The sequence below is a fragment of the Orcinus orca genome, chromosome 1 (genome assembly GCF_937001465.1).
Source record: "Orcinus orca chromosome 1, mOrcOrc1.1, whole genome shotgun sequence".
Lineage (NCBI taxonomy): Eukaryota > Metazoa > Chordata > Mammalia > Artiodactyla > Delphinidae > Orcinus > Orcinus orca.
Window position 1 is genome coordinate 190,748,216 of NC_064559.1, and position 23,927 is coordinate 190,772,142.

Here is a 23,927-nt window from a genome sequence, read left to right on the forward strand (position 1 = left end):
GCAGAAGTCAAGAAATTGTAAACCTCCTACATCGCTGGTAGGAATGTAAAATTGTTCAGCCGCTGTGGAAAACAGCTTGGCAGTTGCTCAAAAGGTTAAATATAGAATTACCAAATTCCTTTCTAGGAAATTGTACCCCTCAAATAGAAAACTGGTACTCAACACATGTTCATAGCAGCACCAATTCACAGTAGCCAAAAGATGGAAACAACCCAAATGTCCATCAGCTGACGAATGAACAAACAAACTGTGTTATACACATGTGATGGAATACTATTAAGCCATAAAAAAATAATGAAATAATGATGTATGCTATGCCTTGAATGAACCTGGAAAACATTGTTAAGCGAATGAAGCCAGACACAAAAGGTCACATGTTGTATGACTGCATTTATATGAAATGTCCAGAGTAAGTAAGTCCATAAGGACAATACACAGATTGGTTGTTGCCAGGGGTTGGGAAATATGCGTACGAAATGTTGATTAGGTGCCGGGTATCCTTTTGGGGCCATGCAACTGTTCTGTAACTAGATAGAGGTGATGGTTGCACAACACTGTGAATGTACTAAAGGCCACTGAATTGTTCACTTTAAAATGGTTAATTGTATGTCACGTGTATTTAACCTCGGTTTAAAGAAGAGTTTACTTAGATTGGAGGTGTCTGGCTGGGCTTCGAGCCCTTTAAGAGTCACAAGGGGGAGAGGCGGACCTGTAAGAAGACGTGAGGTAGCGCTTGCGCAGAAGAGTCACATGGTGGCTGGGCCGGGGAAATGGCGGCTCCAGGAGAGAGCGGGGCTTCGGGTGGCGGCGGTAGCACGGAGGAGGCATTTATGACCTTCTACAGTGAGGTGAACACAGAGTGAGGGATGGCGGCAACGGGGCGACCCCGCTGGAGCTACGCTCCCAGCCGGCGAAGGCAGTGGTCCTTCTGGCGTGGATCGTTGGGCAGCTCCTCCTCTCTGGCCTTTGGGGCGGTGGGGGCTTCGGGAGTGTGTGTGCATTTCTTCTTAATATTGCGGCGCGGAGATCCCCTGGACGACAGAAAGGGGCGGGGGTCCGGCGTCTGCGGGGAGGCGGCGATCTTGGCCAACCAAGTGCTTGGGCGCGCGCAGAGTTCCTCAGGTCCGCGTAGTCGGGGGCTGGCAGCGGCTGGGAGGCTGGGCCTTCCTGGGGGCGACTTAACCGGGTTGGCCCCCGTTTTTATTCTCAACGGAAGCACTCTTTACTCTTAGTTATCTGTAGTGAGTTTTCCTGGTAGTTATTTCTGCCATTAGCGAACGCTAGGCACTGTGCATTTTGCCGTGTAGGCGTTATCTCCCTTTTACAGATGACAAACCTGAGGTTTAGGGAGGTGAAATAATTTGTGCTGGGTCTTAGAGCAGATGACAGCTCGGTATCATGTTGGGAGGGAGTGAGTTTGGTGTGAGCCTCGTTTACTATCACATCTCCAGCGCGTAGAACGTAGTAGTTGCTTAATAAATATTTGTTGAGTAAACGAATGAATGAATAAATGAAGAAAAGAATGGCTTTTGGAGTCAGAGGACCTCGGATTGGATTCGTGCAAGGCAGTTAACGTGACTGTGACAGAATTCTTTCAAGCCATTGATTTTGCAATCCTCAATTTCCACGTTTGTAGAACGAAAGTTAATATTAAAACAAGAGTTTTAATGAGGGTTAAAGGGTTTAATGTATAAGAAAGTTTCATGAAATATAAAGCAGAAGCATCTTTGTAAGAGTTAAAATAAGGCTGAAAGTGGACCTCTTTAGGTTGGCGTGGATTTGAGGAATGGAGTTGCTCCCCACCTGGCTGTGAGTTACTGAGAGTAAAGCACCATGTCACATTTCATCTTTTATCTCTGGTAGTTGTAACAGGGCTTGTTACATAGTGGTTTCTCCAAAATATTAAGTTTAAAAACAAATTAGTATGTCCATTTATAGTCTGTGCTTTCAGAATGTCTAATTCACTTGAAAGTGTTAATGCACTAGTACCAGTTTACTGGCTTCTCATGAGTACTCAGCAGTTATAGTGGAACTTGTTTTAATTACTCTTTCTTAGTTAAAAAAAAAAAGCAATCCTGTTTTGTTTAATTTAATGAGAGAAAGTGTCTAAAGGAGGACCCTTTAATCATCATTAACTAATATTTATTGAGCACCTGATATGGTCTAGTGTACTGTTTAGGTCCTGGAGAAATGGTAGTGAACAACAGAGAGAAAAGTCCTGTCTTCATAGAGCTTTCATTCTATTGAGAAGGATAAATAATGAATAGATGTACAATATACTGTCAGGTAGTGATAAGTACTATGAGGAAAAATGAGTGGGAAAAAGAGAGTGGGGGGAGGGGCGTGCTATTTTACAAAAGAGTGAAGAGGGAAGATGCTGAAATGGATTAGCTTTTTATGTTACTGAGATCCTTTCCAAATCCATTTTGGCCATAGAAATAAAGATGGTATATATAACATGCCAGAGATTCGTTCCAACTAAAATTTCAGTTCTGACAGTGGCACCAAGGATGTTTTCCTGGGACTACCTGGTGCTTCTTCTCTTTAGCATTGTGTTCAGGTCAGGGATTTTTCTAGCTATTGGAGTTAGAAAGGCGGAGTTATTTGCTCCCTGCCACACACTTTTTTAGTGCTGCTTTGGGTGTATATTTCAGTGTAATTGTATTTTTCCTTTCTTAAAAAGTTGTAAATTAATGTGAACATTGACAAGTACATCGTTCATCATTAGAGGGGAAGCTCTTTGAAGGCAGTGGCTGTGACTTATTTATTTTCGAATCTTCTTGCTGCCTTGCTCTGGCCTCAAACTGTTGGGCTTAAAATTCTGGTTTATAAATTGGGTGATTGGGAAAAAATCTGGTTTACAGGTTGGCTGGTTACAAGTCAGTTGACCTAACTCTCAGTTTTCTTATCTGCGAAATGGGGATAATAGTGGTACTTACCATATAGGATTGTTGAGAGGAATAAACACCTGTAAAGTTTTTACATTATATTAAAATTCAGTAAATGGTAGCTGTTGTAATTATTTCTCAAAGTGTTTAGCAAAATAACTTGAACGTGTAGACACGCAAATAAATGTTTACTGAACATGTCTGTGAGTAACTTGTTAAGATGACAATTCAGAGTTCATTACTGAGCTTTACTAATGAGGTTTTTATCCCCTTTATTTTAGGTGAAACAAATAGAGAAGAGAGATTCAGTTCTAACGTCCAAAAATCAGATTGAAAGATTGACTCGTCCTGGTTCCTCCTACTTCAATTTGAACCCATTTGAGGTGAGGTATCTGATGTTGCTGTGGCCCTTGATAGGGAGCTTTACTGCAGGCAGACTTACCTCGAAACACACACCTAATTTGTACTATGCATAGTTGGAGTTGATCTTGGGTGGTTTATTGTGAGCAGAGCTTGCTCTCATCTTTTAGTAACCCAAATATATATGGATTTATTTTCAAATGTGAAGGAATAGCTAGCCTTGGTAAATTTAGGGTCTTTGATTTAATTTGTTAGTTAAAACTTTTCTGTTTCACCTCAATAAAAAAAAACCTAACAACCCAAAAATGTTCACAAGATTATAGACAAGCAAATACAATTTTTAGCTTCCTTAGTTTTAGAACTTTAAGTATTTCCTGATTATAAAAGTAAATCATATTTCTAATAAAAATTAGAAATACAGAAAAAGCAAGAATAAAAATCATGTATAACCGTACCTAAGAAAACACCTGTTTATGCTCCAACTGTTTTTAGTTTTATTTAGAAACAAAGAGGGTCATGCAGTTCATGCTGTTTTATTTTATTTTTTAAAAATATAAATTATTTATTTATTTAAATTTTTGACTGTGTTGGGTCTTCATTGCTGCGCGTGAGCTTTCTCTAGTTGCAGTGAGTTGGGGCTACTCTTTTTTTTTGGGGGGGGGAGCTTCTCTTGTTGTGGTGCGCGGGCTCTAGATGTGCAGGCTTTAGTAGTTGTGGCTTACCGGCTCTAGAGTGCAGGCTCAGTAGTTGTGGCACACAGGCTTAGTTGCTCCGAGGCATGTGGGATCTTCCCAGACCAGGGCTCGAACTCCTGTTCCCTGAATTGGCAGGTGGATTCTAAACCACTGCACCACCCAGGAAGCCCCATGCTATTTTATTTTATTTATTTATTGTTTTGAATTTTATTTTATTTATTTATTTTTATACAGCAGGTTCTTATTAGTTATCTATTCCCATGCTATTTTAAATGCTGTATTGTTACATAAACTATTTTTATACACTTTTTAAAGTCTCAATTATTATTTCAACAATTCCTTTATTGTACAATAATTAAACTAGTTTCTAATTGTCACAATTATAAACAACTTTGAAACGAATGTTGTTACATCTTATAAAAAACACTTATTGAACACTTATTAAGAAAAACGCCTTTTCTCCACTTCATTTTATTGTGGTAAAGTATGCATAACGTAAAATTAACCATTTGAACCATTTTTAGGCATACAGTTAAGTGGCATTAAGTACATTCACAGTGTTGTGCAATCATCATCCCTGTCCATTTCTTGAAGTTTTTCATCATTCCAAACTGAAACTTCAAACCCATAAAATAATAACTCTCCAGTCCTCCTACCCCCAACCCCTGGTAAGCTCTATTCTGCTTTTTGTCTATGAATGCCTATTCCAGGTGCCTAATACAATGTTTGTCTATGTCTGGCTTATTTCACTTAGTATAGTATTTTCAAGATTCACCAATTGGGAGCTTCCCTGGTGGCGCAGTGGTTGAGAGTCCACCTGCCGATGCAGGGGACACGGGTTCGTGTCCCGGACCGGGAAGATCTCACATGCCGCAGAGTGGCTGGGCCTGTGAGCCATGGCCGCTGAGCCTGTGCGTCTGGAGCCTGTGCTCCGCAACGGGAGAGGCCACAACAGTGAGAGGCCCGCGTACCGCAAAAAAAAAAAAAAAAGATTCACCAATTGTTTCTGTTTTTTTGAAGAATATTTTTCATTTTAAAACGATCTCAGATTTGCAGAAAGGTTGCAAGTAAGTTGTCAATATGACACCCCATCTCCCTGAAATACTTTAGTGTATTTTCCAACGAACAACATTCTCCTACTGAACCACAATATCACAATTAAAACCAGGAAATAAAGGTTTTTTTTTTTTTTTTTTAGGAAATACATGTTGATGCATTTATTTTACTATGTGATCCTCAGACCCCATTCAAACTAGCTAATTGTTTCAATGATGTCCTTTATAGCAAAACGATCCAGTGTGGAATCTCTGTTACATTTTGTTGTCATGTCTCATTAGGCTCCCTCAGTCTGGAACAGTTCCTCAGTCTTTCCTTGACTTTCATGACCTTGGCATTTCTGAAGATTACAGGCCAGTTATTTTGTAGCATCTTTCTCAACTTGAGTTTGTTTGATGTTTCTTCACATTAGATTCAGTTTATGCAATGTTGACAGGAATAGCATAGAAGTGGTACTGCATTTTTCTCTTTGTAACCTGTAAAGTGGTACGTGATTTTGATTTATCCTGTTATTAATGATATTACTTGATCACTTAAAGAGGTGCCTACTAGGTTTCTTCATGAAGTTAACTTTTTTCCCCTTTGTAATTGATAAGTATTTTATGAGGAGGTACTTTGAGAATGTGTGAATATACTGTCCTTATCAAAGTTTCAGTTTATTCATTTGTCAGTATAGACTTGGGGTTTCCTATTTTATTCAGTGGGTTATAATTTGATATTACTTATTTCGATGCTCAAATGTCCCAAATTTGACCAGTAGGTTACTTTTAAGCCTTTCCTGTCTTTTTGATATGTCTTCATCATTCTTTGATTACTAGGCACTCTTGTACTTTTCCTGACCCAGCCTGGAATTAACCATTTCTTTGAGGAGTTCTGATTCCTTTTAATGAAGAATGATATTTAGAAATCAAGATTTGGATGCTAGGTATACCCATTGCCATTGGGATGTCACTACTCCCAGACTCTATTGGTAGACAGAGCTAAGGAGTGTGTGTGTGTGTGCATACACGTACACGTATTACCTAAAAGTTCAATCCAACATCACAGGGTTTATTCTAGGGTTTTTTTCCTTTCCATGTTCACAGTTCCTTTCTCTGAGAAATCTGGCTCCCACTGTCTTTAATATATATATTTACTTAATTGATCCTCCTGTATGACTCTGATCTCGATCTCCCATTGCCATTCCTTCCCTCATGTGAATGACCTCCTCACCCTGCTTCACTCTGACACCAACACCAGGTTGCCTCACTGTGCAAAAACCTTTCTCCCCACACCTGAACTCTAAACTCCAATGCCAGGTCACCCTTTGGTGTGGGTATGTTTCTCACCTGGCTCTGCCTCCCTGTGCCTGCCCTCCACCCCCAAGAGCTCTCTTCGTCCCTCTTGGGCTCCAGCATCCTCCCCACCAAGCAGGCATGCTTCCTTCCTACCCTGCTCTGGTTTTGACACCCTGTGTCAGGCTACCTTCCTCTGGGAACACCCTCCTCATCTTTATTGGGTTCTGACTCCACACTCTAGGTCCCCCCCTGCATGGAGGTCCTCTTCACTCTGCTCATGTTCAACTGTCTGTGCCAGTTGTACTTGGGCTCCTACACCTCAAGTTGGGCTGCCCTGTTATATTGGATGCTCTCCTACATGGGCACCCACCTCACCAGGTACAGGCTTCCACACCCCATGCTAGGCTTGGGCTTTCTGGAGATGTCCTTGCTTGGGCTCCTGCACCCTGTGCCCTCCCATGTTGACAGTCTCACTCTGCTTAGGTTCTAACACCCTATGGCAGGCCACCTGTCCATGGAGGTGCCCTCCTCAACCCACTTCGGCACTCTTATGTCAAGTTACCCCTCTGTGGATGCTCTTCTCACCCTGTTGGGGCTCCAGCACCACATGACTAGCCGACACTCCTCGTGTGGTTACTGTCTTCTTTGTCCCAGATGGGCTCTGACACTCTGCTCTGGGCCATCTTGACTCCTCACCCAAAGTAGATGTCTACTTCGCCTGGCCCCACTTAACATATTTGAAAGGGAAGAGGAAGACGAAAAGCTTAAGGAGTATTTAGATATGATTTTGGGGAGGGCGTAGGGGGACATAATATGTTTGAAAGGTGATAAAGAATTTGATGGTATGTCCTTTCTGTTTAGTCATATATATATATTTTTTAATATTTATTTATTTGGTTGCACTGGGTCTGTAGTTGAGGCACGCGGGCTCCTTAGTTGTGGCATGCGAACGCTTAGTTGCAGCATGCATATGGGATCTAGTTCCCAGACCAGGGATCGAACCCTGGCCCCCTGCATTGGGAGCATGGAGTCTTATCCACTGCACCACCAGGGAAGTCCCTAGTCATATTTTAAAATTGAGATAGTATGTACTGTGAAAAGGGGACACATGATCATATAACCTACCCGTTTATTTAAGATAATTAGTGTTTCCTGTGGAGATCTGTTGATGAGGAGTAACAGATTGTTGGGACCAGTATGAATGCTAGGATTTTACTGTCCTACCAGTTAATGTGGTCTGGAACTTACTGCCCCATAGCTCCTGTCCTGATTATAGGAAGTGTGTGTGTTTTTTAATTTTATTTATTTTTTTCACCTCATGGCATGTGGGGTCTTAGTTCCCTGACCAGGCATTGAACCTGGGCGGTTGGCAGTGAGAGCTCGGAGTCCTAACCACTGGACCACCAGGGAATTTCCCGGAAGTGTGTTTGAATGTGTAAAGAATATGGTAAGGTTGACAAACTTGGGGAGGTGCCACATTGTGTTTGAGTGAGCAGGACTCCATCCATGACTGTCCGTTAGAACTTTTGTCTTTTCTCTTTCATACAGATATGCTGGCCACTTTATAGGATGGGTGTCATTGTCTTTTTTTAAATTGAAGTATAGTTGGTATGCAATGTTGTGCTAGTTTCAGGTGTACAGCAAAGTGATTCAGTTATACTATATATACGTGTGTGTGTGTGTGTTCTTTTTCAGATTCTTTTCCATTATAGGTTATTACAAGATATTGAATATAGTTCCTTGTGCCATATAGTAGGTGCTTGTTGTTTATCTGTTTTATATATGGTAGTGTGTATCTGTTAATCCCAAACTCCTAATTTAGCCCCAAGTCCCCGCCAGTTGTCTTCTTACAAAGTTGGTTTTTGACCCTAAGTCAGGATTAGGTATTCCTAGCAATTTAGGAAATCAGTAACTTCTGTTTTTTCATGCAACAACTACTGAGACATCTAAATGAATCAGACTTTTCTCCAGAGGTAAGCAGACTGGTTTTTTCCTACTAAGGAGAAGCGATGCAGTAATAGCTGTCCTCTTGGCTATAAATTGAAATGCGAGTAGTTGTCCTATATACCATCTTCCTGAGCAGCAGATAGAAAAGGGACTCTGATGGGTCTTATTACAGGAATCCTAATCCAGGGGGCATTTTCCCCCCCTTCCTGCCATCACTGCACTATTTGGATGCATTTCTAACCTTCAGCCATTTTCTAAACATCTTTCTTATGCATTCTACAATTGTTCTTAGGTTAAGGGCCCTCCCCTACTTCCTTCCATAAGCTTACATGAACCTGTGCGCCTGCTCAGCCCTGCCTTTTTCGTGTTGCTTTTTTCTGTTTAACTTTATTTTTTATAAAGATTTTATTTATTTATTTATTTATTTTTGCGGCAGGCGGGATGCGGCGCGAAGGCTTCTCTCTAGTTGTGGAGTGCAGGTTTTCTCTCTCTAGTTGTGGCGCGCAGGCTCCAGGGCACGTGGGCTCTGTAGTTTGCGGCACGCGGGCTCTAGGTGAGGTGCGCGAGCTCAGTAATTGTGGCGCGTGGGCTTAGTTGCCCTGCAGCATGTGGGATCTTATTTCCCTGACCTGGGATCGAACCTGTGTCCCCTGCATTGTAAGGTGAATCCTTTACCACTGGACCACCAGGGAAGTCCTTCTATTTAACTTTAAAGCCCCAGAAGGCAGCACCACAGACTTGGTTTTCTGTTTATCTTGTTTAGCACGTTGGAAAGAAAGGTGTTTATCTCACAGGATTCTGGAACTTGCACATTATTAACAGGTCAGAGAGTTCAGATGTGACCCAAGACTGGATTCCTCTTTCAAGCAGAAGATCCTAAAGGAGGCTATGGTGGTTTATTTGAGTTCAGGAACTTATATAAATGCCACAGTCAAGCATTTTTGTTTCTGTGTGATGAGTTATTAACTCTCTGAGGTCCAAGACTGTGGATTTTCCTTTGCAGTATCCCCAAAGCCTGAGACACAGTGAGAGTTCAGAAAAATCTTCCAAGAATCTGAACAGACCTGTGTGCTTCCTTAGAGCCATATTGGTTATATGGTATTTATCATTTTGGTAAGAATTATTTGTGACTTGTCTGTCCTTTCCCTTGTGGACCTTAAATTCTATGAGGACAGTAGTGAGCACAGGATCTAGCAATCCCAGGTGCTCCATAAGTTTGTACTGAATGTATAAAACTGGCTTCAAAGGGGTTTGGGCTGCAGGTATAGGCCCATTGTCTTCACTGTGTTTCATGGCCACACATGGCACCTCCAACTCTTAACGATAGAAGAGGAGTCGGATTAGCTAGCTTTGAAGGCACTCAGTGAATATATGTTGCTAGTGATCAGTACACATATGATATGACCCTTGGAAAAATAACTTTTGTTGTGTGTGTGTTTGTGTATATTTATACATACCCTCTTCATTTTTGCCAAATCATCTGAAAGTAAGCTGCAGACATTGATGCTTCATGCCTAAGTACTTTAGCATGCATCTCCTCAAAACAAGAACACATTTCCACATAACCACAACGCCATTACCACACCTAGGAAAAACCACATTACTGCAGTTCAGCAACGTCATCTGGCATAAAGTCCACACTCAAATGACTCCAATTGTCCTCAAAAAAAATCTCAATTATAGCTATTTTATTTTTTAACCTGGGAACCAGTCAAGGTTTATGAATTACATTTGGCATGATCAGTTCTAGGCTATAGCTTTATTGAGGCTTTTTTTTGTGTGTGAAGGTGGGATGATTTCCATCCTTTCACATTCATTTTGAATACCTTGTTGGACTTCGGTTTGCTCTAGTACATTCCTTTTCCCCAGAACCAAGGAAAGGTAGGGTTCTCCTCTGAATATTTGTGTATGTACAGTTACCTCCCTTTGTCTGTAAATCGTAATGTGGCTGCATTTTTTCTTTTGAGTGACTTTTCCCCGGTTCCTTTCTCCCTTGGGAAGGTATGATGGGGCGCACTCACTCTTGAAAAGTCTTTGTTTTAAAGTTCTTCCTTTTCCCTCACCCCAGTTGTATGCCTGACATTTGAGAATGGGTATGCTCTTTTAGTAACCTTCAAAAGTCTATTGAATGCAGGGGTGATTCAGCTTCATTGCCTACCAATAACTGCGGCTGTAGGTGGGCTGTTTGAATGTGTTGAAAGCTTGCTATAAATCTTGACATTACTTGTTGTCAAGTTTTTCTAAGACTCTAAACATCTGACTAAGCTTGGCAGATTACTTTTCAGTTTTAATTTCTCTGGTATGTAGTTTTCTTTTTTTTTTTATAAATTTATTTTATTTTTGGCTGCGTTGGGTCTTTGTTGCTGCGCATGGGCTTTCTCTAGTTGTGGCAAGTGGGGGCTACTCTTTGTTGCAGTGCGCGGGTTTCTCATTGCGGTGGCTTCTCGTTGCGGAGCACAGGCTCTAGGGGCATGGGCTTCAGTAGTTGTGGCATGCAGCTCAGTAGTTCTGGCTTGCGGGTTTTAGAGCACAGGCTCAGTAGTTGTGGCGCATGGGCTTAGTTGCTCCGTGGCATGTGGGATCTTCCCGGACCAGGGTTCGAACCCATGTCCCCTGCACTGGCAGGCGTATTCTTAACCACTGCGCCACCAGGGAAGCCCCTGGTATGTATTTTTCAAGATTTCTTACTTTTTTTTTTTCTCTTTGCCCCCTTTAATAACTGATCATCAGTTCTATTAACTTCAAGTGCACTTATTTCTGGCCTCTGTCATCATTCCTTACCAGTGCATCTCAAACTGTAATATGATTGAGATCACCTGGGGATCTTGTTGAAATGTTGATTCTGATTCAGTCACACTGAAGTGGGGCCTGCTCTTCTGAATTTCTAACAGACCTTCTTGCCCTCTGCCCTTCAGCACCTTCTTCACACCTTGAATACTAAGTACATAAATGTTAGGTGCTATGTTGAATCCATGGACTACACTATGAAATCCTCTGGTTTAATTGTATGTCTTATAATAAAGCCTTCTTTGAAAAACTCTTATTATATGGTAATTTAAAAAAATGTTTCCCCTGCTTATTTATCTTTGCATTTCTAGTGTATAGCAGCATGTTCAGCAGGTAGTAGCTGCTATGTAAATGTTTGAATGAATGTGTGTTTTTGTGGTGAGGGAATCAGAATCCTTGATGACGAATGTCAACACCAGGATACCCAGGGTTGGAGAAGAATGATAAAACTTATCTTTAAAACAGTGTTGCTCAAAAAATACAGACTTTGCTGTCATTTGACCGTACCCAATTCTACTAAGTTCTACTGAGCTGGAATCAGACTTTCCTGGAGTGAACCCCTGGCATGGCTCTCAGATTTCCACTCTGGGTTGAGAACTATTGAGCCATGTAAATTATAACGTCGAGCCAAGTGGACATTTCTCGATTGAGATGAAAATCAGCTGTGGGGGGGCTTTATTTGAAGATCTACAGTTCTCCCTCATTAAAAAAAAAAAAAAAAATCAGGTAGCCAGCCTAATTATTTCCATGTTGAGTTGCTGTACTTTCTCCACATTTGCAAAGGTAAGTAGACGGTGGGTGCTTTTCTTAATGAATGAAGGAGAAAGGCAACATTTTTCTCATGGTCTGTAAACATGTCCCTAGGTGTAGGGTAATTTATTATTTTTCTGATGGAGTGAAAGAAACCACTGAATTAATTTGAGAACCCTGAAACACTATAGCTATTATTCTGTTATTGGTTTACTCATTTATATTTCTTGAACATTTTTTAGAACTGTATGTCAGGTGCTGTTATAGAATGCTGAGTACTGTTCTAGATGCTGATTATAAAATGTATAATTATTGGGCATCTCTTAAATCTATAAATTCTTTTAATCTCTTTTACAGTTTTGATTTTGTTGTTGTTGTTGTTTGTTTGTTTTGCGGTACGTGGGCCTCTCACTGTTGTGGCCTCTCCCGTTGCGGAGCACAGGCTCCGGACACGCAGGCTCAGCGGCCATGGCTCACGGGCCCAGCCGCTCCGCAGCATGTGGGATCCTCCTGGACCCGGGCACGAACCCATGTCCCCTGCATCGGCAGGCGGACTCTCAACCACTGTGCCACCAGGGAAGCCCTACAGTTTTGATTTTGATTCTTCCAGGTTCTTCAGATAGATCCTGAAGTGACAGATGAAGAAATAAAAAAGAGGTTTCGGCAGGTATGATACTATATTCCTGTAATAGGTGGAGTTTGAACCTTTTAAAAATGTATTGAGTGCATGATTCTCTTAGGACTTGAGGGTTATTATCAGGGCATTCTATTATGACTTTTGGGCCAAAATTTAATCTTTTTTTTTTTTTAAGGCTATGTAACTCTGAAAAAAATTTTACAGTGACATACAAATCTTAAATAATTTAATGACCACAGCTTACCTGTGAATAGGATGAATTTTACATCCAAATAGAATCTCTCCAGTTCCTTAATTAAGAGAGAGAAGTACAAGGTAGAGTAGTAGAGCTTACATGGAGTCATACTTATCAAATCCCCTGGCTTCTAGGAGATTCATAACAGTGTTTTATTTTTAAGTTCATTTAACAGTGTTAAATGATTTTATTTTTAAAGTCCTATTCCTCAATAATTTTATCTTTTGCAAACTTATGTGAATACTCAAGATACTTGGTTTAATATAGAGTGCTTTCAGAAAGTTCTCTGGGAAAGGAGATCCACAACCTCTGATTCTTGCCCATTCTAATATTTAATAACTCAAGCTGCAGAGTTTTATAGTAGCCTTTTAAAACACCCTTCCAGTTTTGACAGCTGAGTAACCCCCCAGCCTTTTCTTCTATGAGTTGAATAATCATACTCCCTGTAGTGTCTTTGCAAATTGGATTTTCTGTATATTTCATGTCTTTTTTTTTTTAACTTTCCTCAACTTATATCTTTTATATACTTCATATTTTAATAGGGCCTGACCAGTGCTGAATACAATTCTCAGCTCCTGCATGACAGACTTGTTAATATCCAGTGTTATGCTTGCTTTTTCAATAGTCGTTGCCTCCACATTGCTGACTCATGATCATCTTCTGATCTCCTATTAAGCCATGGTGTTTTTATCTTTGCCTACTCAGTCATTTCCCATTATAGAACTTCATAGCTTTTCTGCTTCCTGACTTCGTCTCTGCACTTATATTCAGCTTTTTCCCCTTCTTCTAAAATTTCAGGTTTTCTAATGTAATGCATTAGAAGTCTTTCCCAATTCAATAAGCAGTCATTCAAATTCATAGTCAAAACTTTTAGACTATTTATGTAGCTATATGAAGAACTCAATAAGAGTTCTTATTTAGTCATTAATAGAGCCTAATAGTTAAGAGTGTGGGTGCTGGAGCTGTATGACTTGAGTTTCTGTCTTGGCTGTACCTCTTACAAGCAGTGTGAGCTCTGGCAAGTTACTTTCAACCTTCCTGTGCCCTGTTACCTCATTTGTAAAATGCATGTAATGATGGTGGCTGCCCCTGGGGTTTTTATAAGGATTTGAATGAGGCAACACACCTAAAGCACTTAGAGTAGGTCTTGGCCTATGGTATGTCCTCTTCATGTGCTAGCTGTTGCCATTGTGTGTTAGTATGCTAAGTTCTTTACTCATTATCTCATTTCATCCTTACAACAACCCAGTGAGATATAGGTATACAGTATTGTCCCACTTAGAGAGGAGGAAACTGAGGCGGAGATAGATCAAATGAATTGCTCAAGGTCTCACAGCTAGCGGGTGATTGAAGTTGCAATTGGAGCCCAGGATTTTGGCTCCAGTAATGCTGGATTTAGCAGTAGATCCCTACTTGATGTCATCCCCGAGCACAGTCCCTCTGTTCAGACTGTTTCTGTCTGTCGGTGACAGTAGGTCAGTGGTTCTTAACCCTGGCTGTCGGTGACGGTAGGTCAGTGGTCCTTAGCCCTGGCTGTCGGTGACAGTAGGTCAGTGGTCCTTAACCCTGGCTGTCTGAAAGGATCACCTATGGAGGTTTTTGCTTAACTTTTTGTTATAAGAAATTTTTGTTATATTTTAAAAAGAAAGAATAAAACAATGAAAGCCCATATATTCACCATCTATATGCAACAGTTCCCTTCATTAACTATATATGTATTTTTGGCAGAACTGTAAATTACAGACACTATGATACTTCACCCCTAAGTACTTAAGCAGTTATCCCACCAAAGTAAAAAAAGGACATATTCTTGCAAAACTACTTGTCACACCTAACAAATTAACACTAATTCCTTACCATCATCTGATATCCAGTCTAGTAGAGGTTTGAAAAGTACAGATGCCAGAGACTGATTCAGAAGGTCTCAGGCTGGAAAGTAGACCTCTGTATTCCTAAAAATCTGCACAGGGTTGGAACGCAGCCAGAACTGAGAGCCACTGCTCGATATTAGAAGTTCTTTTAGGAAAGAGGGGATATCTCAGACCTGTTTAATCCTCTCTAGTGCTCCATGTAAGAAACATAAAAGGAGCTTGGTACTTCTTGTTCTTTCCTTCCCCCTCCCAAATTATCACAACATCTTCATAACGCTAGGCTTACATTGTTCTCAAATAAATGTTTTCCATCTGTGCAATTACCTGTTGGTACTTGAATTTTATTAAGGACTAACACTTCTGGGCATTTTATGATATTTATTAGTTGTTTAAAAATGCTTCTGGCTGGCAGTTTTTGCCCTAATAAGAGCTTTTGGTTGTAAAGAGGTACGGTGCAGGCGAAGAGTTACTAAACGTTCCTCTTATTGACAAAGCTATCTCTTCTCTTATTCTAGTTATCCATATTGGTGCATCCTGACAAAAATCAAGATGATGCTGACAGAGCACAAAAGGCTTTTGAAGGTATTTGTATATTTACCTGCTTCTGAGTAACATATTGTCAGTGCTCGGGACTAACTGTTTCTAGTCCTGGATCAAGAAAAGAATGTTACAGTTTTGTCTTCTGGTCATGAAGAAGCTGTGGTTTTCAGTAGAACGGTTGTCATTCAAAGCAGAATGTTGCTGTTTAGAAATAGACCTTAACTTTGGTTTGTTAAAACTTTTATGTGCCAACAAAGATTGTTACTGCATAGGATCATTTTTTTTCCTTTGAACATAAAAAATAATTGGAAGAATTTGATCACTGAGTTAAATCTAGATGTGGTGTATTTAACCTTGAGCATATATTTAATTTTTTTCCAAGGCTCTCAAGGAAAATCATTGCTGTAGTTGTATGTTTTTAAAGTAGTTTAACAACAGTAAATGATTTAACAAAGTAGGGAATGCTTTTAGACGGCACAAGTCCATTTACACTGCCTGAGTATAGTTCAGACTTTGAGAGGGTGTTTGCAGAAACAGTTAATTTCAATGTTTTGCATTAGCTGTGGACAAAGCTTACAAGTTGCTACTGGATCAGGAACAAAAGAAGAGGGCCCTGGATGTAATTCAGGCAGGAAAAGAATACGTGGAACACACCGTAAGTATTTATAGTGCTGCTGTGTTTACAGGAAGTATTAGTAAGCCTTGGGCGCCTTGCCTTGTAGGAGGGTAAATGTTAACATTAACATAGCAATGCCTGACTGGCCTGATGGGCCTGATTGCTCCTGTGGTCTCCACCACTTTGCTGTGGTGGTGAACAGTGCGTGCCTGAATCTGGCATTCACTCCTAGAGCTCAGGATAAGTGGCCAGGACGCTGCTCCTACCTCTTTCCCTAGCAGTCCCTTGTTGTGGAAAGAGGGTTTTTCTTGCTCTCTCATCGCAGTACCCCATTCTGAAAGTGGAACAGTGGAGCAGCCGTGGTGCTGCTTGACCCTGGACTTTTATTCTTGTCTCTGTGAAAGGGTTGAAACGAGGGCTTGAGAAAGGCTGGCAAGGGGATATGAGTAAATATTTAAAAAAAAAAATAGAACGAGATACATGTCTGTATTAATAATAGGGTTGGGAAGGACTCAATTGAAATAAATTCAGTTTTAGCTGTCTTTATTTTTTTCCATTACCTAAATCTCCCGAGTGGTGGGAAATGTTAAGATAGCTTCCTTGAGGTAAGAAAGGTCTTTGTTGTATTTTTTTACTTGCTAGGGCAAGAATCTTGAGGCTGTTCTTTAAGAGCAGTTTCAATTGGGAGTGAATATGGATGTGACCTTTTCTTTGAAGAGCTTTGGAATCTGTAACAACTATATAACCAATAATAGTAACGAGGCCAATTTAGATGAGGGACATGAGTAAAAAGAAGAGACAGACTGCCGTAACTGTGTCTTGCTGGTCATGTGTTGGAATTTGAGGGCCAAATTCCGGTAGAAACCAGAAAAGAACCTGACAATTTGTCCCTGAGTTATTGTGATAGTTACCCTTCCTCTGTATTTTACCTGTAAAGGAGCCACCCTCAGGCTTTCTGACCACAGGGTGGCAGTAGGGCCTTTTTGAGCTTGGAAGGCACTTGGCTTTTTGCCGGACTGAATGGTAATTTAATGGAGTAATGTCATTCTTTTGTGAATGGATATATTTATTTTGGGGGGGAATCTCAATGGTGGCCAAAGTGATGAAAACATCAGTTAATGTGTTGTGAAGATCGTTGGTTTAAGGAGGTTTCACTGAAAAGTATCCAGAATGCCGTTGCAGAAATGCCAGAAAACAATCATATTGGATGCTGCAAATTCTGTAGCTTCTTTAAAACTTGACAAATGTACTTTTTTTTTTGCTATAAACACATAACCACAAGCCATGAAAGATAAATGCATAATCTGTTCAATGTATCAGAGGCTCTTTGGACCTGGCCTAGGATCTGATAAGTTGGGGACAACTCCCCAGCCGGTCCCCTTGTGTTGGATTTTAGATGAGGTTAGAGAAAGGACCCCTGGTTCCTAGTGTTCTTTGATTGCGTTGCTGTTTTGGAGGGGAGGGGAGTGGCTCATCTTTTTTCAATGCAAACTTTTTGTTATACCTGTAGAAAAATGCGCATATTCTATGTGTGCAGCTTAATGGATATTCTCAAAGTATGAGCGCTCATTTTTTGATGGAAAAAAATTCTTTTTAGGTGAAAGAGCGAAAAAAGCAATTAAAGAAGGAAGGAAAGCCTACAAATGTGGAGGAGGATGATCCTGAGCTGGTAAGTTAAATATGGGAAAAACCACCTCATCTCGTGTGAATGGGTTCACTGATTGGTGGGTTAAAGAGAGGGAAGCTTAAGGAATGTTGCATACGTGCTAGAAACATTTTCACTTAAAATATTAAAATGTATATTCATTCTCCTTTTTGAAAAATCCACCTTTTTTTGGACATAGGGCTATGGCCTTTCCTTTGAGGGTTTGTCTGCTCATTGGAGTTCGCAGTAGACTTTATTTTATAAAACACACAGAGCATTATCCATAGTTTCTGCTTTTAATTTCTTTTGAAGAACATTGAAAACTTAGGTACCTGTGAAGCAAAGCAAGAGCAGAATCCTAGATTGTTTTTTCAGTCTTTTCCAGATGTCTCACCTGTACCTAATTCCACAGCGGTTATTTTTAGGGACCTGTGTTTGACTCTTTCTAAAGCATTCCACTTAGTTTTAAAAGAACCAACAAGCATTTATTTTTATAACCACACTCATCAATTTCTGTGATGTTTAAATCACATAAGTACAGTAGTAATTGCAACTGGGATAGACAGCTTTGGGAGCAACCACAAATGACTCTTGGTAAACAGCTGTCTACAGCCATGGGTACCCATTGTGCTGCAGGTAATAATGTGCTTCCAGGGAAATGGCAAGCATCTGTTGTTTTTTTTTTTTAATTTTTATTTGGTTGCGCCAGGTCTTAGTTGCGGCTTGCGGCCCCCTTAGTTGTGGCATGCAAACTCTTAGTTGTGGCATGCATGTGGGATCTAGTTCCCTGACCAGGGATTGAACCTGGGCCCCCTGCGTTGGGAGTGCAGATTTTAACCACTGCACCACCAGGGAAGTCCCCGAGCATCTGTTAATCCTGTGGGTTCTTCAGTGGAGATTGGTTAAGAGAGAGATTCTACTTATGTATTTGTGTCTGATTGCCTCACTGGCCTGAAAAATTTTAAGTCCTCTTAATCTTGCCTCAAGTTAGGTCAGTAAATAACTTAATCCCCATGCTTATTTTAAAAGATTTATAGAGGAGCAGCTGTCTTACTGCTGCTGGAAACTGCTCACTGGAAACTTCCTATCAACTTCTTCCATCAGTGATTTTACTAACAGCAGCTGGTCCCCTCTTTGTTTGGTGACACTGCTTGAGAACTGTTAGGCCATCTTTTCCACTAGCCACTTGTTTGGGGTTTACTCCATTCCAGTATTGTAGTTTTTTTTTCTCCTCAGCCTTACTTTCCCTTCCCTTTAATTATCCTTTTTAGTCTTTTCTGAAGACCCTCTTATAAATATTCCTTGCTCCTCCTAAGTTGTTAAGAACCTTAACTTTTTTTAGTTGTCTTTTTTTCCTGCTTATAAAGGAACACATGCTAATGCTAGAAAATTTGGAAAAAGCAGAAAAATATAAAAAATTAAAATCACCAGAAACTGTTCATCCAGGAGCTTTTAAAAATATTGAAATATTCATTACAGATTCCTTCACCTCTTTGATGTTTGTCCTCATTAGGGGCTGGAGTTTGTCAGCATTGCTTTCATTGAGCAGTGCCTGGGAGGTAACAGTATTAAAGAGAAGTGACATTAATTTGGGGATTCCTTTACTTCCCCTTTTTTCATATGTCACTCTTGCTCCATTGTCTCTGATTTTCGGATATAAATCGTATGAAATCTGCATGATGGGTTATTTTTTATATTTCTTTGTATATTTAAAATATATTTGGGGGAAAAAGTTTTAAAGATAAGAGTTTTGTTTTCTATCTAATGCTGTGTTACCTGTTTCTGCCAACGTAAGAGTCAGAATATAAGCTCAGCTGCATACAACTGAGACCCCAAATGACAGTGGTTTGAACAAGTCAGTGACTTTTTTCTCTCCTGTGTAGTAAGTCTTTGGGAAGATGGCTGCTGGACTGCGTGTCACTCAGGGACTCAGTGTCTTCCTTTCTGTGGCTCTGCCAACAAGTGTGTTGCCTCCATTCTCACAGTCCGGGATGTGTCATCACCTCACCCATGTACAAACAGCAGGATAGAGGAATAGGGCGGGAGGGATAAGCGTGCTCCCTCTAAGAACACTCCAGAAAGTTGCTACATCACTTTTCCTTATAGCTCATTAGCTAAAACAAGTTACATGGCCACGCCTAGCTACAGAGAAGCCTGAGAAATACAAGCTTTTGCGCTGGGTGGCCATGTGCTTTAAGATAAGGGAGTGTACAAGAAGGTAGAACACGTCATGGGGCGAGGATAGGGGACAACTAGTATCTCTGCCACAGTTGGGAGACTCCTGAGACTAGTCTGATAGCACCTGCATATCTCCAGTACCTCTCTTGGTGCCTAGCTCAGAGTAATTATAAAATATGCGTGAAAAGAAAGAATGAAAGTTATTTTTGGAAGTTCTTTGGAAGAAAGGGCCCTCCAAAATTTCAACGGTTGTGATAAGTGGGTAAAATTTTTTTTTTCTCTTAATTGGTGCTTTTTACCAGAGCAAGGCTTCTCTGTATCATCTGAATGGTGAAAGTGGAAAGAGCTCATAGGAGGATGTGTTATTTATCTCCCAGGAGACAGCCAGCATCCTGAAGTGGTTCTCTCTGGAGAGTCTTTTTTCCTTGCTGGTCTAATCTGCTTTTGTCCTGGGCTCCATCTAAAAATATTTGATTCAAATTGCTGGTAAAATATTTACTTTGTTTTCTTCTTAATTTTTTTGTAGTTCAAACAAGCAGTATACAAACAGACCATGAAACTCTTTGCTGAGCTGGAAATTAAAAGGAAAGAGAGAGAAGCCAAAGAGATGCATGAAAGGTATATATTAGTATATTCGTTTAAGCCATGTCTGAATACCTAGATTAACCAAGATGGTCTTCGGAGATTTTCCTGGTGAAGGAATTGTTACAGTACATCGTTTAAGAGACTGTCTAAAATAGTTACCTGAAACAGCCAAACTTTTGAATCACTAGGGTAAGGAATTCTCTCTGACTTTTGGGAAATATTGAATAGGCCTGTCCTTAGGGAGTTTATAATCAAGAGTGCTGTGTGTTTTCTTCCTGATTTCCTGGAGTGAAGTAGGCAGTTATTCAGGCCAGAGCCTTTTGTGTGACTAGTGGCTGCAGCTCTGGTGAGTATGTAGTGTTGTACAGTGTGATCACTTACAATATATTTGTTGCCGGAAAGTATGATTTCCTTTGCTCATCAGAAATCTTGAGGTTAATTTAGTTTATGTATTTTGTATTGCTGATTGGTGTTTAGCAATAACTAGGTTTTGCTAGTTGGGGTTGTGTGAAATGGCCTTGTTTTAGGGGAGGGTTTTGTCCAGAGATGCTCTTGAACAAGAACCTCTGCTATTGTCATGGTCACTCTACTGAAGTAAGGTGGCCTGGGTTCTTGAGATGGCAGGGACTGGGCCTGGAACCTGGGATTATTGTTGGCTGGGCTTTGACGACCTTGTCTGTCTCTCTCTGGGACAGGGGTATCTGTATCTTGCCCCACAGTCTCATCTGCATGTTTTAGAATGACATTTGTGCAGTGCTTTGAGCCCTTTCCAGACAGCCGTCTTTGGAGAACTCTAGGGAATTGGTTTACTTTATATGCTTGCTTTTGTGGGGAAATGCCTAACTTGTATGGTTAACACAGTCTCCAGGTATCATGTAAATCCTATGGCCTGGTTTTCCTCCTAGGAAGCGACAAAGGGAAGAAGAGATTGAAGCTCAAGAAAAAGCCAAACGAGAAAGGGAGTGGCAGAAAAATTTTGAGGTAAGTTTCCAAGGTGGCCAGGGACTCTTATTCCAGAGTAAGAAAACTTCCCAGCATAGAAGCTTGATTCCTGGGCATTGCCAGGACTGACTGGGGTGGACAGTCGGGGAAATGGCTTATGTGGGGAAGAGCGGGGGCTTTGGGGACTGAGTCCTGGCTCAGCCACCTCTGCGCTCTGTAGCTTGGCAAGGGCATGATAGGCACAGCTGCAAGTGGGCTCAGGAACAGTGGTTGGCACCTCTAATTTAGGGGGTAAACGTGGAGTAGCGCCCTATTTAGAGGTCTGTTAGTAGAAACGGAGGTTCTTGTGACCCCGGTGTCCTGCCTGCAGAGAGACTTAAGGCTTGATTCCTCTTTGACATCCTGGTTATATCCTTCAGGGGCTCAACCAGTTTCCTGGATTGAGCACCATTTGGTCTTATCTTCTGTAAGATTTAGGACTCAGGGTAAGGATTGGCTAACCAACGACGATGGCTTTGTTTCTGTCCCACTGAGTGAATGCACAGAGAGAAAAAGAGTAGGCCCCTCGGTGAGGGGGAGGGATCCCAGTGGCCCTCCCAGCACAGCTGGCCGGGCATTGTGCTGGCCTCACGCCTCCATCCAGGTTTTAAGGGGCAGAAGGAAGGGGCGGGGGAAAGAGCGGCTGTACTGCTGGCAAGCCAGATGGCTTTGAGAAAAGGATGCAACCTCTGAGCCCTGGTGTCTTCGTTTGTGAAATACCAGTGGCACGACACACCGCAGCTTTTTGTGAGGGTTAGAAAGAGCGTGCAGTAAGTGTCTAGCCCACAGGTTCCCAGCAAACGATGGCTTTGTTGTGATGAGTATTACTCGTCTCATCCTCCTTTCCAGCCTGTGGCTTATCCTGCCTTCTAGGGGTGGTATGACCCTTTCCTGGGCCCATGGAAGGGGCAGAAAAGCTCTTGCTCTGTTCTACTCTTGGATTATTCCAGAGGACTGGGCTGGGCCGAGCTGGGCTACAAGGGGGACGGCAGAGCAGGCCCTTCCTTTCCCTAACTGGTTTCCTCACCTCAAACCTCTTCTGTGCTTAGGAAAGTCGAGATGGTCGTGTGGACAGCTGGCGAAACTTCCAAGCAAATACAAAAGGAAAGAAAGAGAAGAAGAACAGGACCTTCCTGAGACCACCCAAAGTAAAAATGGAGCAGCGTGAGTGACCGCCTGGGGTCACAGCCACAGAACCTTCCCTCACCTGTCTCCCCTCCTGCTTTGAAGGACTCATTCTTTCCTCCCATTTTCACCCCAACATAGAGTAGTATTTGCTTTTTAGTCCATTTTGTTTTCAATACAATTTAATATCGATCAGAGTAATTCTTTTGTACATTGAAATGAGGGGCTCGGTTTAAAAAGAAACCTACCCCTACCCCTAGACCAACCGGGATCTGGAAGTTGCCACCATTGGTGCTGCCTTCTCTTCCCGCAGCCTGTAACTTAATGTTTTGTACTTCACTGAATTGTGATGGTTAGAAACCTCGTGTATAGTTTGTGGAAATCATCCAATTAAACATATTGCTTAAAATGGTGTTGCCATGACTTCAGAGACAAGCCTGGGCCACCTTAGGAAGCCCCTTTCCTTCAGTTGCTTGCTTCTGGGTGTGGCATCCTTCGAAGCCCCAGATCAGATGGGAAGGCATTGGACACACAGAGCAGTCACTCGATGTCCTGACGTCCCGTGGTGTTTGGCATGTGCTTTCCCGTCTGACTGGCCAATCCGTGTGGCATGAGGCTCCAAGCCACCCAAACCTGTTCACTTTCCAAAGAGCTAGCCATCCTCCCTCCAGTACCACTGTGTCCCAGCCTGTCTGCGTTTGTTAGTGGTAATATTCTGTATGTGTAATAAATTTTTATACCCGAACCACTGGTGTACTGTCGCTCAGGTAGTTTTCCACGGGTGAGTCTCTTGTCGGGCTTGGCCCATCCGCAAAATGCTTTGGAGTTGCATGGACCTGGCTTCTGACCCCTTACTTGCTGGACCTTAATTTCTTCATCTGCAAATGGGAATATAGATCACTGGCAGCTTTCAGGGAGGATTAGGTACAGCATATGTAAGGTAACTACCATAGTGCTCAGTGGGTGTTGCCAGGATTATTTCTGTGCAAAATGAAAATACTGATTATTTTGAGGATTAAATGAAATAACGTATGGAAGCATCCTGCTTACGGTATATACTCCAGTGTCGTGCTGGCTGTGAGAGACAGGACCAGCCCTTGGGAGGGACATAAGGTGAAAACTAGAAAGGTGACACCTAAAATTGAAGACAGGAGAAGCTGGGTGACTTGAAGCCAGACTTTTGCATTGTTTTGTAGATGAGTAAAGATGTCCAGTAATCACAGAGGTACAATGTCTTGTATCAAGAGATCCTGCAACTTTGACTTGCTTCTCTATGGGAGGGGACAGAAGCTTGGGTGTCTTACTGTCCTTCCCAGTGCAGCTAAGCGAGTCCAAACTGCAGATGATCAGACCACAGGGGGTGGGTGGGAGGGGTTCTAGCTAAAACCTGACCGAGGCAGAGAGAGGGAACTGTTTAGTCACCCGTGGCGGAATGACACCTGTCGTGAGGGAATGCTGATCATCCTGGCCAGGGAGGTGCCGCCCACCTCACTCCAGGGTGTGTGTGTACACACCCACCCCTTTCTTAGAGCTCTGCAAGCTCGTGAGGGCCAGGCCCTGTCTTTGTCCTCCAGGAGGTTGTACCAGTGATCAGCTACTGGTATGCTTAGGCACTCAACAAATACGCTGGCTTTGGGATAAAGTGGTGAACACCACGGGTCCCTGCTGCCGACCGCATCCTACTGGGGCGTGTGGATGGTGAACCAGTGCAAAGATCATGAGAGGCACGATGCGTCCACCGCTTCGAGGAGGGG

General features: G+C 41.8%; 1 protein-coding gene across 2 annotated transcripts; it reads left to right on the top strand.

Annotated features, from left to right (window-relative positions):
• The first annotated feature begins 697 nt into the window (after positions 1-697).
• On the top strand, positions 698-22,918 carry DNAJC8 (DnaJ heat shock protein family (Hsp40) member C8). 2 transcript variants are annotated; one of them, XM_004266594.4, is made up of 9 exons: positions 698-848; positions 3,170-3,271; positions 12,371-12,427; positions 15,019-15,085; positions 15,604-15,698; positions 17,257-17,328; positions 20,009-20,100; positions 20,973-21,048; positions 22,098-22,918. In XM_004266594.4, the coding sequence occupies exons 1-9, from the start codon at positions 771-773 to the stop codon at positions 22,218-22,220; spliced, it is 762 nt and encodes a 253-aa protein (XP_004266642.1). In that variant the 5' UTR covers positions 698-770; the 3' UTR covers positions 22,221-22,918. The 2 variants fall into 2 exon arrangements, with proteins under 2 accessions (XP_004266642.1, XP_033278313.1); XM_033422422.2 differs by lacking the exon at positions 12,371-12,427.
• Positions 22,919-23,927: the final 1,009 nt, after the last annotated feature.

Bases quoted from the DNA above. Each gene is read 5' to 3' on its own strand.
- DNAJC8 (XM_004266594.4), top strand. From the start codon at position 771: ATGGCGGCTCCAGGAGAGAGCGGGGCTTCGGGTGGCGGCGGTAGCACG. The intron at 15,086-15,603 runs GTATTTGTATAT...GTTTTGCATTAG, and splicing joins AGCACAAAAGGCTTTTGAAG to CTGTGGACAAAGCTTACAAG. The intron at 20,101-20,972 runs GTATATATTAGT...TTTTCCTCCTAG, and splicing joins GCCAAAGAGATGCATGAAAG to GAAGCGACAAAGGGAAGAAG.